This window comes from Pinus tabuliformis, chromosome 3_2 (genome assembly GCF_031772625.1).
Source record: "Pinus tabuliformis cultivar Carrire ecotype Pingquan chromosome 3_2, CPIR1, whole genome shotgun sequence".
Taxonomy (NCBI): Eukaryota; Viridiplantae; Streptophyta; class Pinopsida; order Pinales; family Pinaceae; genus Pinus; species Pinus tabuliformis.
Genome location: NC_142302.1, coordinates 258,508,046 through 258,527,649, shown reverse-complemented (window position 1 = coordinate 258,527,649; position 19,604 = coordinate 258,508,046). Strand labels below are relative to the sequence as shown.

The 19,604-nt window shown below is 39.7% G+C and overlaps 2 protein-coding genes across 2 annotated transcripts in view; one reads left to right on the top strand and one right to left on the bottom strand.

Annotated features, from left to right (window-relative positions):
* Nucleotides 1-19,604, top strand: part of LOC149180653 (uncharacterized) — a 435,407-nt gene that overhangs the window by 156,972 nt on the left and 258,831 nt on the right. The window contains exon 5 of the mRNA XM_089413943.1: nucleotides 16,722-16,935. Coding sequence (XP_089270069.1) covers nucleotides 16,722-16,935 — 214 coding nt within the window. The remainder of the gene's footprint in view (nucleotides 1-16,721; nucleotides 16,936-19,604) is intronic.
* On the bottom strand, nucleotides 7,099-8,059 carry LOC149180654 (uncharacterized). Its single transcript, XM_089418211.1, has 2 exons — nucleotides 7,921-8,059; nucleotides 7,099-7,796 (listed from the first exon to the last, which is right to left on the bottom strand). Exons 1-2 carry the CDS (start codon nucleotides 8,046-8,048, stop codon nucleotides 7,289-7,291), a joined length of 636 nt encoding a protein of 211 aa, XP_089274337.1. The 5' UTR covers nucleotides 8,049-8,059; the 3' UTR covers nucleotides 7,099-7,288.

Sequence of the window (19,604 nt, the reverse complement as noted above, 5' to 3'; positions counted from 1 at the left end):
GCTTGGACCCTTATCTTTGTGGTTAAGTCAAAGTTAGATTTTTGAGGACATTAGCTCAAAATGATTCTGTATGACAACATGGTTCAACCATGGCACATGGGACAACAGTGCGGCATTAGGTGCAACAGTCATGAGGTCCAACATTGTGATGATGGGTGCAGCGTGGTGCAACATGGTGAGGTGCAGCATGATGATGAGATGCAGCATGATGATAGGTGAAGGAGTCACCTTGGAGAATCAATTGAAGCAACATGTCTTCAACTGATCTTATGTATCATTTTCTTAGAGATGATCTATGCTCTTATCTAGATAAGTCAAAGTGTTGACTTCTACTGTAAATTTACTATTTCTCCCTCTCTCTCTGCTGAACTATTGAAGAACATATAAGACGAATTAATCAAGGGTTTCTCCACATTGGGGTTTGTCTCTAGCTAGCGCCACATCTTGTGTCCTCTTGTCTTGGCTTGTCTTCTGCGATTTATGTTTATGTTCTATCTGCAGTTTACTTTAATGCTGATGTGATTGCTAATTTGGAAAAGATATTGAGCTAACTATGAAAATTGAAATAAATTGCTTTAAGCATAGAACATACCTAAAATTAACACCAACAGTATCAAGTTACCATTTATTAAAGTCAATGTTTCTGGTTATGCTTTATCTTTAGACAAAATTAGGATATCCAAATATCAATGAGATTTAAACTATAAAGTGCATTAGTATATCACATGTACTGGGAATCAAACTTACTCACATATGTATATGACTAGCATGCATTACTCAAGAGTACTATATGAATCAAGACTTTTCTGAAGGTAATATTCTTGTCATACCTCAGGGCTTAACTTGTCATCCCAATGTTGTAGCTAAAACATAACATTGTAATAATTATGCTATACTATACATACCTTGTAATATTCAGATACCTTAGCAACTTGTAGCATATACACTTTGTCATCTCACATATGCCCATAATACTTTTCACTAGCTCCCAGAATAAATTTGCATCAAGTTCCTTTTCTTGTTCTAGCTTCTTGTTCCTGCTCCAACTTTTTTCTTGTTGCACCTTTTAGCATCCAGATGATCCTCAAGAAGGATTTGCTTATCACAACTTCATCAGAAAGTTAGAATTATTTAAATACTCACATATTCATGCAAGAAGGATTAGCAATAATCTAAACAGTAAATCTAAAGAAGAGCAGTGTCATAAAGAAACAACATAAGTCTAGAAGATACTTATCTTTAACAAGGACTGAAGGAAGTGATCAACTCCCTCTTGATCAAACCTCCAAGAGTTGTTATTGGTACCACCAATATTTTTCAATTGTTTTCATCAAGAACCAAGTCCAACTGTGAATGAATCATCATCTAGAATTTGTCACACGAGTTGGAATAACTTCTCATTAATCATGCTAGGGTTTCAAGGTTGTCCAGGCCACACTCTAGGGGTTTCTTCCAAACCCTAACCACCAAATCCTAACTTCTCTTGCTAGAACATAGTTGCCTAGGGTTTCCTTCAAATTTCAAAACTTCAAACCCAAGCATTCTTTTAGGTCTCTGCCACCCCTTTCACTTATTCATAGGTGTCCTCACAAGGGTGATCTTAATGACTTTTCTTCAACCCAACTCTGAAGCCATGTTAATTTTTCTTAGGGCTATATTGTTCTTTGCTTTAGATAATTGCATTTCATCATTTATGTATCACATTCACCCCATAGTATCTTAACATCATTAGCAATTATGTAGAAAGAACAATAACATCAACATTGTAGCTGAACAAAAGGAAACAATAGAAAAAAAGAATGCACAAAGGGGACACCAAGATTTAGGGCAGAGACCAAGGCGAAACCCCACAAGGGGGAAAACCTATCCAAAATTCTTCTTCTTCTATTCATCAATGTTTAGCTGAGGTATAAGTACATCCATGGAGAGATACATCAATCATACAATAATGTTACTGCTCACCATATCAACAAGGCCTTTGCACATATAATAATTAAGGTTTATCTTCAAGGTTACTAGAGACAAGGTCTATGCACATATCTTAGAGATACAAAAGATGATGCCACTAATGCTATGCACTCCATTACATATACTGTTATACAATGCCATACCAATACACATATAGCTGTGATCCCAGACCATATATATCTAGGCCATTCATATACTGCTAGAGCGAGATGAAGGCCATACATATACATATACATATACTGCGGGAGCTCGAGACATACCATACAATTACAAAGCTAATCATACCATACACTTTGCAAATGCGAATCATACATACAAAGAATACAAAACTTCCAAGTTGAACAAGTCACTAATAAACAATAGTGAAGCCTCTGAGATTACAGACCATTGTGAATGTACAAGCCACACCAAACCTCGATATAACAAGCCTTTTCATAACGTGCCATAGATTGAGCCAACCATTCTGTGAGTACATATAGTTCCTTTGAATCTCAACGAACATATGAGGCTTCTAAAAAATATATAACCCTTTGTCTTTGCGAATATGAGCAAGCCACTGCTTCTGTGAATATATCTATCTTTGTGTGGTCTCTGTTCTGATGTCAATACTACATCGAAGCCTGGTCTATATTCAAGTTACCATGTAGCCATTATAGAGGCTGCAATAGTGCGAGCCGCAAGGAGGAATTGTGCGAGCTTGAGAGAACTTGTGGGAGCCATGAACAACGAACAATAGATGCTAACCTTTGAAGATGTCCATTCAAGCCTGCAATACAAAGTATGCCATGATGCCACTGAGAGATAGAGCCACGAAGCTGCTGTACATTGATTGATGCCTTTGAGTATATAATCATACCAAGCGATGTGTATTCAAAGGAGCATTGCCATTGTTGTGCGATCCCTTAGAGTAATGCGATGCCCATAACATATAATGCGATGCCCAAATGTAAGGATGCGAGCCACCGAGAGTAAGATGCATGAATGTTACTCACTGTAGGAGGCAAAAAATGCACCATAGAGAAACATAGAGAACCATGGAAAGAACCCGAATTTTTTGTCCTCAATGAATGAGATTTGATGCCAATTTATAGTAGATGATGGGTGTGAAGGGGCACGATTATTATGAGAGCTAACTTGAAGAATTTGAGTTGACATGATCTAAACAAATTCAAATTTATGATTTTCCTCCAATAATTTTGAGGCCAACTTGATGTAAATAGCATTTTATTTATGCAAAGTAATTTTATGTTTATCTGATATTGGAATTTCTCATTAATTGTAAATGATAATTATTTGCAAGTGCGAGGAGGCCATGGGAATTTCTCCGTAGCTGCCAATTTCAACACTGTGTGCTCTTATTTCGACATTAAAATTGAGAAATATCACCTACAACACTTGGTTTGCTAACTGTTTGTTGAAACACCACAGTGAGCCAAGCTACATAAGTTAATGAAGGTTGTCCCTACTTAAATTTTGTGTAATTCCCTGAGTATGTATTTCATGGAAGAATGAAGATTTGTTGGCTGTCACTATTGTCATCCATGGAGTTCATGCTTGCTGGGTTTATTATGACTACTATGTTTGTGTTTCGAAGTATTTTATGTGTACACATTTTGGGCATTATATGTGTATCTAAACCAAAACCAATTAAAGTGCACATACAACAGTTTGCATACCAACCATTTGACAAAATGCCTTTGAGAGAAACTCAGTAGAATTTGGGGATTCAGTGAGAAAATGCAAAGTATCCTAGGAGGGTATATTATAGTGGTATCAGAGCATCATCTTGGCTAGTTGTGGCGAAACCAACAAGATCATGTAGGAGTTGGGCATGCATGCATTGTGATTGGTGGGACTATGGACATTCTAGTGACTCAAGGAAGGAGTAAGTAGGGAATCATGGATTAGATCTTCAAAAATAATGAGAAACTAATTGAAATGTTGGCCCAGTGCAGTAGCGGTAAGAGGGTAAACCAAAGGCATCCTCATTTTTATGACAAAGACTCCAAAGATGCACATGCCACGAGGGTAAAGCCATTCACACCATATAGGGGAGGTCAACGGAATGAGGACATACAAATGACAGTGGGAACAATAACCTTTCCCAGCTTTGATAGTTCAGTTAGGAGCTCTATCAGAGAGTGGGTGCAAAAGTTGGACACATACATCTAGCTAAATCCCTTGAGAGATGTGGATGCCATTAGGTATGCCACTTTTCATCTGGATGGAGATGCCCAAGAGTGGTGGTATTGTGGGCTGATCACTTTGGGTCATGCAGACATCATGTCATACATAAAGTTCACACAGAGGCTTGTAGAGATATTTGACAGGAAGGACACCAGACCTCCTCAAAAGGAGTGGACAAGACAGGGACAGTTAGATGATGAGACCAGGAGGGACCTCCTGAGGAGAAACTTTGGCTTCACAAGTTGTGAGCCGTGGACCCTAGGGCATATGTACGCTAAGGGCAAGGCCTACTACATGGAGGTGAGTCCTGACATCGAGCATGAGGAGATTGCGTGTGAGGTAGATAACCTTGGTGGTTGTGGGGAGGACTTGGATCGACCTAGTGTGACTCAGGAGTCACAACTATTGGGGAACCCATTGTCGACTCTGGTTGAGATATTGGTAGAGAGTAGAGAATGCACCCCAGGGCCATCCATTTACGAGGTGCCAGTAGGCACAGTGGTAACTAGAGCCGTTGTAGAGTTTCCAGATGACAACCACCTCCAACAGCATGGAGAGCAAATAGAGGGGCGTGAGCTAGATGATGATGTTATGCATGATGAGTTATTTGTGGAGGGGTAGCTAGTGACTCATGTTGAGCCCATGGTGGAGGAGGATGGTAGTCATCTTTTGGGCCCGCCATCGACAGATGCACAGGAAGCCAACAAAGATGCAGTACTTCTAGATAGTAGCTCTCTTCAGGCCTATATAGATGGGGCTTACAACACTGTTAGGTTACCTCTGCACATGGGAGAGAGGGAGGCAAAGTTACCTAGACAGATCTTATGCATTGATTAGGCCGATGGGATGAGGCGACACGACTTGCGCAGGGTACAACATTCGCTTGATGGAGTTGTTAGGTCTTGTATCTGGTCCCTCTCACAGGGTTGGGTGGCAAGAAGTATTGAGTTGGTACCCGATGGAACAAGATAGGTGTTTGGATATATTCATGGCTATACTTTAGTAGGGGCCGTGGATTACTAGAGGGGTTCGAGGACCAAACTATTGTTGGGATCCAGGTGGGATTCCCCATCACATCATGGAGTTGGTAGGCGATGGTGATAGCTGCGTGAAGGACTCGGTCGTTGGGCGCGCACACACTTTTAGATCTCCATCAGAGTCCTAAACAACACTAGTGACAGGATGGATTGACAGGGGAACAGGCAGATTTCGTGAGTTATCATGGCACGCTGGCCATACATGGGGTAGTAGGATGATTAGCATACTCTGGTAGGAGGTTGTAGGAGGAGGTGGCATCGACAAGCCATCAAACAGGGCATTGTATGGAGATGATACTCTTCCTTTGATATATTGGGCATAGGAGCCACTGAGGATCGACACAATAGTGTTATTCCCATTAGCATGTGAGGAGTTAAGCCGCTCAGGTCTACTGGAACAGATGATGAGATATGACACATATCATGGTTGTTTCACTATTAGAGTGGCACATGCGGGATACCAGGCATTACAGGGTGGTACAACAATAGGCAGTGGTATCCAATGGTGCATAGAGATATGCCGTGGAGTTTAATGCCATGCAGTGGAGTGTGGGGATACATGTATGTGTGCAGTAGTGTGTGATGTTGCACAATGGGATTTTGGGGCGTTGCCTCCAGAGAGATCTCCAAGAGGGGACATCAGGCGTACCATTAGGTTTGGCTTACCCAGGATCATGAGGGCATGAATGACATCTCTTGATCATACCCCTCAGGACTCACGCCTATTTCTCCATCATATTGCTTACAGTCAAAGTGGATTTGGCTGTCATTCCCAATGTTTTAAAAACCGTTTTTAAAAACCGGTTACTGGTCTAACCGGCCAGTTAGCAAGCCAGCCTGTCTAAACCGGCCAAAAAACCCGGTTTGAATGCCCATTTCTCCATTTTTTTGCCCTAACCGGTGAAAACCGGCCGGTTTAGGACGGAACCGGCCGGTTTGATCCGGTTTTGTCCTAAACCGGCGGGTTTTAGGCATGCCCACCGTAAAGTTAAAAAATCATATTTCTGACTGTGTTTTAGGGTTTTTGGGGGGAAACTAAGGGTGTTTCAACCCTAACAATGTTGGCAATAAATGGTAATGTTAAATTCTTAAAGTAAAAGTGACATTTCCTTTAATTTTCATTTTCATCCTTTTACTTAAATTTTTAACATTACCATGAAATGACTCAGGATGTTTGAGAGTGGTTTCGACCTCATTGGATTTCATATGGAGAAACTAGAATTTTAGATTTCACTCAAAATTCAGTAGACTTAATGGTTTTCAGGATTTCATGGTTTGGGGGTAAACAATAAATGCAATCGGAGCTCCAAATGATGAGCAAAACTCCCGATCTAGATCCCATTGTGTTGGACGATATTGATCCAACATCAGAATGGGTGGAGGAGACTGAAGAACCTGTGTTTGAGGTTGATTTTGATATCGACATGGCTTTAGCGGGGGATGAAGCAGATTATGTGGTGGCATCAGAACCAGGATCAGTAGCAGCATCAAGGAAAGGCAAAGAACCAATGGAAGGCACTAGTCATGCAGGTCGACAAACTCGTGCTTCCATTAGGTCCACTTCTATTGTCATTGGTGGCATTGATACTGAGGTTGTAGGTCAGGCTGAGACATCCTCAGACTCTGAACCAGATGATGTCTATGTAGATCCTGATGATGATCCTATATCTAGTAGTGGTGATGAATTTGATGATTGATCATGTGTACACCAATGTTGCACACATCGCGATCGGGATTTAATCGGCGCCGGGAAAAAATCGGAAAAATCGTTAAAATCGGGAAAAAATCGGGAAAAAATCGGAAAAAATCGTTTGGCACAAAAATATTCATTTTTTTTCATTTTTTTTCAATTTTTTTAATATCTAAACCATCTACAACATAAAATAAATACATTGACACATAAATATGATAAAAAAACTAATATATAAGATGTTCAATATCATTTCTAGCGCTAAAATCACACATAACATTGAATCATGTCCTGAATAGTAAGTCCTGAGTCCCAAGTCCAACTCAGCCTCAAAATATCAACAAAAAATATGATAATGTATCTCATCATGTCATAATGTCATATACAATAAAATGAAAGTCTAATCCTATTGATTTCCTCTGCCCCTCTTGCGAGAATATGGCACAGCTTTCTCTTTCCCTCTAGATGTAGAAGCTGGTGCCTGTGGTGGTGGAAATGGCAGTGGAGTCTGACGTGCTCTAGAAGCTGAAGAACTAGTAGTAGCAGCTACAAGAGGCTGAGGTGGACGGAGACCACGTCCTCTACTGGTGGTAGTGGTAGCCCGGGTAGCCCGGGTAGGCGGTGTCACCTCCTCCTCCTGCTCCTCCAACTCCTCCTCCTCCTCCTCCTGCTCCTGCTCCTGCTCCTGCTCCTCCTCCTCCTCCTCCTCCTCCTCCTCCTCCCCCTCATCCTGCACTAACCAATCCTCAGTGGGATCCATGAGAGGCCTCTCGGTCTCAACCCTCCATTCAGCAGTGGTGTCAATCCCATCCAATGAGATGGCTTCCGTATCAGGTGTCTTCTCTAGTTGTTTCACCCACAATCGAAGATTGTAGTAGACATAGACCATGTCATTAAGTCTATGGGACTCCAACCTGTACAAAGTTCATGAAATAATAAATTAATAATTAATATTATAAAAAAAATATTGTTTAAAACTTTAATGAATTCAAAAATTTATTTGGAAATTTGCAATATTTTAAATGTTTAAGTGTTAACCTATTGCGCTTCTTGTTGTGTATTTTTTCAAATACACTCCAATTGCGCTCACATCCCGAGGAGCTGCATGTTTGGCTGAGGATGCGCACGGCAAGATTTTGCAAAAGGGGTACTCTGCCACCATACATCTTCCACCATGCGTCTACAACAAAATTACAAAGAAAATTTTAAATAAACATAAGAAAAAAATGGAATTTGAAGAAACAATGAAATTTGAAACAAAGTTACAAAGTACATACTACAAACTAAAAAATACCTGGGATTTTAACCGTCCTATCATTGATAGCCATCTCAAAGCCAAATGTGCCACCTGACAACTTATATTGCTCAATTTGTCTAGAGACCTCCATATGTTCTTCTGGAGTTTTCACCATCTTCTGGACACAGGTTAATAATCCTTCCACGACCTCAACATCAAAATTAAACCCACATGCATAAGAAAATGCAGGGTTCAGGAAAAGGCCAGCAGCATGAATGGGACGATGGAGTGTGTTGTTCCATCGCTCATCAATGACCTTCCATAGAAGGAGTTGTCTCTGGAACCCATCATCTCCCTTGTCATCATAGTAGGACCGAATGGCTTCTTTGGCCCTATCCATGGCTTCATACAAATAGCCCATTGCGGGCTTCTCACCATCTACCAACCGAAGAACCTTTACCAAAGGTTCTGTGACAGCGCACACCTCCTGCACTCCCGCCCAGAAGTCTTCTTGGTATGAAACAAGTCTGCAGACGGCCTCTCCTTCTGGTTTGCGGCTCATTGGCGAAGAACGCCACTCCTCTGAAACAAACATTCTCTTCAAATCCCACATAGAATTCAAGAGGGATTGAAGAGATATGAAACTCGTCGCAAACCGTGTAATGGCGGGGCGCACCAACTCTTTGTTGTTGGTGCATTTTCTCATCAAGCTAAGCACAGATGTGTGATTGTAAATAAATTTTGTGATGGTTTTTGATGAGTCAACAGCCTCTTTGACAAAGGGAATTTTCCCTATGTCCTCTAACATCAAATCAATACAATGGGCAGCACAAGGTGTCCAAAATAAAGTAGGATGCCTGTCCATAAGCAATCTACCAGCAGCAACATAATTTGCAGCGTTGTCCGTTATGACTTGGGCAACATTTTCTGCACCCACCTCCAAAATAAACACATCCAGCAAATCACATAAATTTTTTGCATCTTTGATTTGATGAGTTGCATCAACAGATTTGATAAACATAGTCCCCAAGGGACAACTAACCAAGAAGTTTATAAGGGTTCTCCCCTTTTGGTCAGTCCAACCATCTGACATAACAGTGCATCCTGTTTGTCCCCATGATGCCCTAAAATCCTCCAATCTTTGGGTGCAGTCACGCTTTTCATCTTGAAGAAGCCGGCCTCTGAAATCATGAAGAGAAGGGAGTTTGTACCCCGGGCCAACACTGGCAACAGCATCAAGAGTAGGTTGGAAAAATGGATTATTCCTTATAATGCTGAAAGGAATATCACTCCAGAGGAGAAATTTTGTCATCAACTTGTCAGCTTTTTCTTTTTCAGTTCTTTTCATCATTGAACCGATAGTTGGTTGTGAACCAGGTGTGGTTCGAGGAACAAAATATGATGATGCAGCAAACGGATTGACTGACGCTGCAGTAGAACCTGTGCCACTTGGCCCACTTCCTTCAACTGACCTTCTTAGTTGCCTTTTGAGTTCTTCTTTGGCGTCTCTAGTGTGCTCTAATTCTCCCAATGCTCTCATGGCTTTTTGGATAATTTCAACATTTGTCTTTAGACAGGGCCCCACATCACGTCCAGGGATTTGTGCAAGGTGGAACTTCAACCTGTACACCCCCCCGAATATTTCCTTTCCACACAACTTGCAAATCAAGTTTTGTCTATCATTCGGAGTTTTAGGGTCACCATATTCCCAGAAAGGATCCAATTTCCTTGGCATGTTTGTTTTTGAATTTTGAATTTGCAAACCTATGGAAAAATAAGGATTAGGAAATAGGAATTTAGGATTACATAAATGATAATAGTAAATAGTAAATACAAATTACAATTTAGCATTTGCAAAATTACAAGCTAATTATTTCCAAATTCCCAATTTGAATTTCTAAACCCAAAAAACAATGAAAAATCAAAAAAAATAAACAATGTTTAAAGAAAATGAGAAAATAAAAATCAAAAATTGGTTCTCATAGTCATAACAAATAACCCATCCCAAATCAATGAAAAATTTCTAAAAATTCTTTAAAAACAATGAAAAACAAAGTTTTTAGAGAACCAAAACAAAAAAAAATTAATCTACATACCTGGTTTATGGACAAATTCGCGATCTTGGCTTGGATTCCTCCTAAAATCGGCTCCCACAAGCGACGGCAACCCTCTCCCTCCCTTCTTCTCCTTCTCCTCCTTCTCCTCCGCGGCGGACTGCTGAATGAATAAACAAAAAATCGATTTTACATATAAAACCCCCGCTGCCCGCGCCTCCCGCGATTTTTTCCTTAAAAATCGCGATTTTTTCGAAAAAATCGCGATTTTTTAAAAAATCGCGATTTTTTCGATAAAAATCGTTAAAAAAAATTTCCGCCGATTTTTTGGATAAAAATCGCGATTTGAATCGGCATTTTGAAAAAATCGCGATTTTCCGATTTTATCGCGATTAAATCGCGATGTGTGCAACACTGGTGTACACTGTAGACTTGTAGTAGGCCAATGGCCTCATAGCTTGCAACATTGTTTTTGGACTTTATAGGCCATTTAGAGCCTCATTTCTTATGTATTTTGCTATTTTGTCGATGATATGTATTGCACTCGGTGCCATTTTGATATATTCTCCTTTACATGGTATATAAATGAGCAAACTTTGCATATTTTGTCTCTATTGGCTTGGAATCATGGTTTTACATCTTAAAAATAGTTTTGTTTCATTAAAAATTAATTATTTAATATATTTTTTTAAAACCGGTTCGTTTAGACCAAACCAGTCCTGGTTAGACCGGTTCCGGTCGGTAAACCGGTTCATTAGGTGGACCGGTCCGGTCACCGGTTCCGGTTTTAAAAACATTGGTCATTCCTTGATGCTCTCAACACAAGCAGCGAGATGCGGAAGGCTCGCGGGAGACAATTAGATGGGACACTGTGCATCAAGAGAGAGACTACCTAGCTATGGCATATGGCAGGGCACAAGTTGGCAGATGCAAGCTTGAGGATGGCCCGATCTACTGCAGAGGTAGCATATGCTCTGTCCTTGGGATCACATTTAGGGAGATGCATGACACACTTTGGGCAAGACATCCCAAGGTGTTACAGGAGCATATACAACATGTGGTGGACCTTAATTACAGGAGGATGTTTATACTCTAGAGAGTGTTAGGGTGCATCATCAGGAGACGAGATAACAAAACTCACTGTGTGTTATGGTAGGCGCAGGGCAAATTAGCATACATCAAATTGATTCATGATGTATGTAGTCTATATATTGATTGCATGCAGGGACTAGAGACGAGTCACAGATGAATTCCAACAGTTGTCAGAACTATATTGCAGGAGAACTGGCTATGGGATCCAGGGATTCAGTTGGATGATAGGTCACTCTATTTCGTGATGAGCGGAGTCATGGCAAAGAGTAATCTAGATCACTCTTGGGTTGACACATGGAGTATAATTGAGGCCTTCATTGTATGGCGAGGTAGGCTTTCCCTGTTGCTGCTTAGGATTGGGATTAACTTTGGATGGGTAGGCTTTGACATCTTGGAGATGCCTAGGAAGAATGTGTTTGGCCTTTATAGATACTTCGCCGTCAGGCTCCAAGGGGGGAGGATATGGTATGAGTACAATGGGCAGTCAGTCATAGTCAGAGTGGTGCAACGTCAGCATGGTGGTATCCTTTTGAGATTAGCATGGGACCCCGAAATTACAAGTCTTGGCAGTTCAACTACCTTTAGGTATGAGATGGTCACTACAGAGGGAGGTCATGCAGATCTTCCATTGGGTTTTAGTTCTACAAAGAGTATTTTTCCCTTTGGTGATTCATTGATGACTCGAGTGACCACACTAGAATGGTAGGATGATCAGCTGAAGGAGACCATGGAGAGCTCGTGCGGGTGAGGGTTCCTCTCCATCTGGGTTGGATTGCACCTTCAAGAATCTGCTCTTACAAGACACGAGATTGGGTTCTCTATAGAGCAACTTCTCGAAGAGTTGATCAGGATTCTACATTATGAGGGTGCTCCACTTATTGGCAATAGGTAGAGTGTTTATGGCATCTATGTCTTGCTGGACCATGAGTGGACCGAGGGGTGCTTCACATTGAGCAAGATGACTCGGGACTCTAGTATCGAGGGATTCCTTTGTAATAGGGTAGTGCACAGATTCGGGGTTCCTCAGTGGCACATTTGGGACCTCGGTATTGTTTTTAGTGACAGTTTGGATCAGTGGAGAGAGAGAACATTGTTTGTACATTGCTTGAGGACAAACAATTTTTGGCGGGGAAGAATGTAATATCCCCAATTTTGTATGGGAATCACTAGGAATTTTGCCCAATTTTGGTAATATTCATTGAAAAGGGGCAAATATTATTTTATTGGAGAAAGGTGACAAATAATATTTTATTGGAGAGGCAGCATTTTATTATTTTATGAAAATGGCGGCAAAAAGTATCCCAGTGGAAAATGCCCCCACCAATAAAATAATAGGAAAAAGGTGAATCTAGAAGCTAGAGGGAGGCTCAATGAAGAATTATAAAAGGAGGGTGGACTCATTTCCAAATCATTCTATTCCTATCTATCTCATTGACATTTGTGTTTATTGCAGGGTTACATAAATTGCCAAATCAAGAGGCTGAATAGACTTGTTGAGGCCGAGTTATTTTGCTACACCAATTAGAGGCTGAGTTATTCAGATTAATGGAGGAGATCGAGTTGCAGTCCAGTCTTATTTGTGCCATGAGATTACAGTGCCAAAGAAGGGCATGTTATTGCTGCCATTAGTGAAGCCGAGCTGATATATACATACTAGAAATTGAGAGCTGATTTAAAGGATTTTTCAGTGGCCATATTACCTTTTTATGAAGTCCGAGTTCTGCTTCTACACAAGGTTGTGTTGGTTCCTGAGCAAGCTATTCGAGGTTCTGTGTTATATTAGTTGCTGAGTTCAGCGTGAAAGGCGGAGATATATCAGACTTCCTGTTGTGTGAGCTACTGATATATTTTATGGGTGGAATTCAGCTTCATTCCCCACTTCTGTAACTTAAATTTGGGGTTGAACTACTGTGTTGTGTGTGTGTCTTTTGCTGAGTTAAGGAGGGCAGATTCTGAACTGATATTGCCCAGGTTCCATTTCCATTTCTTAGATAGTAATCTCTGCCTTAGGAAAAAGGTTGAATGAGCATGTATTTCCAGAATTGTTATTATCATGTTCTGATGTATTCATAGTGTGGTTAAAGTGCAGATTTCGTCATAACCTGTCATCTAAAGTAGCCTGTTCATTTCTGATTTGGCTTGACATACTGCTGTTTGGAAGAGTTCTGGGTTATTTACTATCACCGTGTGCTCTTTTTCAACATTAAAATTGAGAAATATCACCTACAACACTTGGTTTGCCAATTGTTTGTTGAAACACCGCAGTGAACTTAATGAAAGGCTGTCCCTACTTAAATTCTGTGTAATTTTCTGAGTATGTATTTCATGGAAGAGTGAAGATTTATTGGCTGTCACTATTGTCATCCATGGAGTTCATGCTTGCTGAGTTTATTATGAATATTAGCTATGTTCTGAAGTATTTTATGAGTACACATTTTGGGCATTATATGTGTATCTACACCAAACCAATTAAAGTGCATATACAACAGTTTGTATACCAACCATTTGACAAAATGCCTCTGAGAAAAACTTAGTAGAATTTGGAGATTCGGTGAGAGAATGCAACATATCCCAGGAGGGTATATTACAGGCATGTGCCTTCAACAGTGGTGGTGTCCAAATTTACGCGTCCCAGCATAGTGCTCTGACCTAGTGGGGAGATAGAGCGTATTACTCAAGGCCTTGCTATTTTGACAATGTTGGCTATGACGATGTAAATCATCATTGATGCTTATCAATCCGGATCCTTTCTTATATGAATATTTCAACTTGAGAGTATCTGATTTTGTCATTATGAATACCTCCCTAGTTAAGAGGGAGTGTTGAAAATGTAACTAGTGTCGGTCTTCATAATGTAATATAAAACAATCATTGATGTATCTATTATATTCATTATTATATTTATTTTCGGTCAAAGCATGATCTTCACGCTTATAGAGTCAAAAGAGTAAAAAATAATTTATTATGAGTCAAAGAAAATGTACTTAAGTCATGTCCCATTTGGACATTTGTAAGAAAAAGAATTTTGAATTTTATTGAGTCAAAGTCCACCAAAAATTGTCAAGTCGGCCCTCCTTGGGAACATGTCGGCTTGGGCCTCCTAGAGCCACCTATTCGACCTCCTGGACAGATATATCTAGAAGGCAGCTCGACTCATTTGAGAGATCAGCCTATTCGACATCCAAGAAGTACATCTGAACTATACGAAGGAGCAGAATTCAAAGAAGAAAGAATAGAAGTCAAAGGAGAGAGAAGAATATTTCTGTTTGACCAAATTTTAGACCTCCACAGCTCGCACATGTGAACAAGACAAATTTCTCTGTGTTACTTTCTGCTCAATTTCAGGGCTGAAATTTCAGGAATTGACCAGATTTGGGACAGTTTGACCATCATTGACTTTGACATTGGAGGTGAATTGAAGGAGGGTTTGACTTGGCATTTTTGGTTGTACTTTTGGTCTTGGTCGTGGGTTTTGGATATCTCATTTTGATCTGATTCTATAAGAGAAGGATTGTTGGGTTTTCCCCCTTGTGGGGTTTTGCCCCGGCTTGGTTTGTTTCTTGTCTCTTTATTTTTCTGGAAGATTGAACATTTGTATAATTGCTGGATGAAGAAGACATAACAAATAATAAAGAAGAAATATAAACATTCACAAGTAATTATCAAGTAGAGAAATCAGGCCTAATTCCACTACACTTGGTTTCTCAACAAAGACGTTCATCGTAAATGTGTGCTCCATCTCACACATGTGGCACATGTAACTTCAGAGTGGACATCTCACTCAAAAATGAAGTTTAGGGGCTCGAAGGTGAAATGTTCCCTTCAAAAGGTGCAACATTTCATCATCCATGTGTCTTATTATCCCCAAAGATGCCATGTTCTCGCAAAGTGGTGTAAAGTCATCTCTACAATGATGTGTGCCACATCCTCAAAAGGCCCAAAGTTCTCCAAAGTACTGAAATGACCTCCGGAAAGGTGTGTAGGGGTTCTCCAAAAGGTGTAAATAGCCTTCTAGTGTTCTCCAGAGGACTCAAAGTTCATGTCCACACCATGTCCATGCAAAGTACATCATCTAGGAAGGGCCTCCAAGCGTTCAAGTGTGAAAATTAATCCGGGTCAAGTATACAAATCAATTCGACCGACATAGAAAGTGAGTCATGTCATGGTTAATGCCATTTGGTATCATCTTCAACCTTCACAATAACTTTGAATTCATGCCATTTGCTAAGTTTAGGTATGGGAGGATCATCATTAATCCCTATTAGGTGTGCCAATACCCAAGAAGAGTGGTATTTCCCAAGAAGTCCATCATGGAGCATGTGTACTGATAGATGGAATGGCATGGGGTTTGACTCCATGAGTGGCGTTACATAGTTCTGTAAGATTACGTAAGGTTGTGTAAGATATTCAACCACATGACTGCTTTTGCTGAGGGAAAGCTTATGTGTTGAGTTACCCTGTCCTTGACACTACGTCTTACTGCCCCTTTTTTGCCTTTTTCTTGTTTTCTTTTGCTTCCTTTCACTTGCATATGTGTTTTATTGCAAGGGGGTTTGGGATAATCAGAGTTAGTCTTTTTAGGTATGCGTTTCATTTCATAGGGCTTGGGGCACTCGTAACGAGGGATAGAGTAAAGCTTTACTTACCATTCATATCCCTTCATTTCTTTTGCATTTTGAACTTAATATCTTGCTCTTTTAAAATAAAAAAAGTTGCCTGAACCTTGAGAGCATTCAATCTCTTTTTTATCATGGGATTATGAAGCATGAACCCATATGTGCGACATGTAACAACCAACCCAAAAGGAGTGACAATGGAGATAGGAATGATGGAGCATTTTATGTATGGATTGGAACATGGATATGTTACCCCTAGGAGAGTCCCTAGTACTAACACTTCCCCACAGCTAGGCTTGGGATTTATTAGAATAGACTGTCATGAATTTAAAAAGCTTTCAGTCTCCCCTCTTTGACTTGTAAATTTTTACATCACACCCTTAGTTGCTCCATTTTAAGAAAAAAATTGCAGCTTTCCACTCTACAAGAGTTAAAGAGGCATTTTGGAATGGCTCTTAACTGAAACAAAAATAGATAAATGTATCAAATCTACTTGTCTTAAACAAGGAGACCATTCTGTCCTACTCTTGCCATTTTACTGAGAAGACATTTGAACCCTCAATTCTTGACCACTTCCTTTTTATTTTCAATGATTACTGGACCTATTAACCTTCTAACTTAATTCATGGCAATGATACTGGAAATTGAATGTAAAGTATAAGTTAGATTCTCTTAAGCTAGATAGTACCAATAGACAGCTCTTTGCTCACACACTACGACCAATGTATCCTGCTTGTATTTAAAAATATATTTTCTCTGGTTATTCATTTTATGATTGAGTTTTCAGGAAGAACAATTCCATGGTGTTCTTGTGATTTTTTTCATGTGTTCTGTTTTCAGGCAAGCCTGTTTACATGTATAGCATGGGAGGACTTGCAGAGTACTGTGTTGTTCCAGCCACGGCTTTAGCTGTTCTCCCAGCATCATTGCCATATACAGAGTCTGCTGTTCTTGGATGTGCTGCCTTTACAGCATATGGTGCAATGAGACATGCAGCTGACCTGCGTGCTGGAGAAAGTGTCGCTGTCATTGGTATTGGTGGAGTAGGATGTAGGTAAATTTCTGTTTTATTTTTTTCTTGAATGCATCAAAGAGCTGGGAGGAAAAGACCCTAGTTAACTTTTTATGATGTTTAGCTGACGGCTTGCTCTTTCACATTTTTCTTAATTATAACTGCCTCTCTAATGTGCTGTTTATTTTTTTTAAATGTTTCATATCAAATTGGTTCGATTTCATACCATAATATTCTATGTTATGAGTCCAGATTCTTCTTTTTGAAAAGTGATTGAACTTTAGAGAAGGCATCCTCGATTCCTTTTGTATTTATAACTGAAGCACTGACATATTTTAGTTCTTATTCTCCAATGTGAGCAATTGCCAATAACAAATATGCAGTGGAGAAGAACGCCAAAAATATGTTCTACTATTTAGTGCTAATTATACTAAAGTACATAAAGAGTATAACTGTGAGCTGTTACGTTTGCAAGAGCACACAGATGAGAAGGAAAGGGATTTTCCTAATAACTTGTACAATTTGGATCACATATCTATACATTTATAAACAAAATCTATCCCAAAAATGGACAGCTGAGCATCAGTATGTTCCTTGAGCTAAAAATATGCTAACTGAAAAATGGATTGAATCCCCTAAATTTGTCAAACATTCTTAAAACTTGAATTACCTCTACAAATAGAAAATAAGGAGCCCAGCTAAAAATGGGTATTGCACATTAAACACACCCTCTTACTGATGATGCTATTTTCTTTTACAGTTTAGGCCAAAGTTTAAACATTTCCATAAATATCTGAAATTTCTCCCTGCTCAATGCTTTGCGAAGAGGTTTGCAGGCTGATTATATTTCTACAGTACACGACTTTGGCCTCTCTGTTTTACACTTGCTGCTTGATGAAGTCATGATTTATCCCGATGTGCTTGGTCTTACCATGCACTTCAGGGTTCTTTCTGAGTTGAATTCTAGTTTTGTTACTCCAATAAAATTATATGGTCTGATCTATGGAAGATTCATATCAGCTAGAATTCTCCTGAGCCATATTGCTTCAGTTGTTGCACTGATTGCTGCCATGTATTATGTCTCTGTGGAAGAGAATACAATATTGGCTACTTAAATCAGTGAATTTACTCCTGATCCCATGCTATATAAGTAACACATGATGTATTTTATCAATCTAACTTGCCCAATCCCAGTCTGTGTATCTAAACAATCTGAAGTTATATCTTTGCACAGATTCAAACTGATAGTGCAATCCATCCTTCATGTACATTAGGATTCTCTTTTCTGTTTTCCAACAAATGTATTGGGACTTATCATGGTCATGATACTGCCCCAACTGCATATCTTAAATCTGGTCTTTTGGTAGCAAGGTAGATCAAATTCCTGCTAGATTTTCATGTTACTCCAGTGTATTTACACAATGTTTGGGGATGCTTCATGAGATTTGGCGTACATGGTGTATGTTCAGCCCTTGGATGGTTTGAGATGGATTGTGTAAGATACCCCCTTGGGAATACCTTGAAATACCCAATGAAATCTCTGAGTTTCAATGGGTTTTCCAGTGAAGGGTGTCGTCAAACAGTTTGTAAATACACTGCTGTAGATGCACTTTTCACAATTTATTCCAAATGAACATTAACAGTGATTACCACAAGTCAAGATAATGGTTTCAAGAATCAAAACATCATAGACTGATATGTATATTGAACCCAGAACTATGTTTAATGCTGATACAAGTGTGCATGATAATAAGTTCAAACATAGACGGTCTTATCATTAACTTGCATAAGCATACACAGTGAATAATAAGAGGAGGAGAACCTGGTGTGTTTTTTCCAGCGATATAACCTTCAAAATATCAGTCCTCTTTTTATGTGATTACAGCAGTCTTGTCTTCATGAGATACCCACCCAGAATATCTAGGAAAGAACCACAAAATTTCTTAGTTTACGCAGTCTGGTTCACAGTTCACTGTGGTATTTTAACAAACATTTGGTATACAAAGTGCTGTAGGTAATCTCTTCACATTTTTCATTTACAGTGACATTTACAGTACTGAACAGCTTCAAAAGAACATACCCAAACAACTGATATCTATTTATTAATGAATGTAGAGGGTACACGTACCACCAATATAGCTTTCCAGCAAATAAGATAGGTATACATAAAACCACAGATAGGTATACTGTATACATAAACCAAAGAAGATATCAGATTTACATACACGGGTTCTAAAGATATATTTCTCTGCTTCGTAGATGATGGCAATCAGTCCCAGCACTACAAATATGGTTCAGCACCAATAACAATGCACAGATGTACTTTGTAGAAAAACCCTGCCAGCACAATGAATATTGGTCCCATGAACAACTGAAAGGTACAGCCACTCATCCCACTCATATTTATATTTATATTTGTGCCCATAAATGATATGCAGCCAGCAAGGAAAGGAATTTGACCTCTGTTTAGTTCACACCAGCAAGAGATAACTCGACCCAACTTAAAGAACATGCAGAGATGACTCAGCTCCTTTAGGAAATGTAACTCAGCAAAACACCATAAACTCGGTCCTCCTTGAGAGAAACTTGACCAGCAATGAATGGGAGTGAACTCAGCCCAATGACAGTGATAAACTTTGCCTTAGTTAAACTCAGAACTTCGACCCTCTATAGCAGGAGAAACTTGGCCCTCTTTCTCACTGAACTTCTCC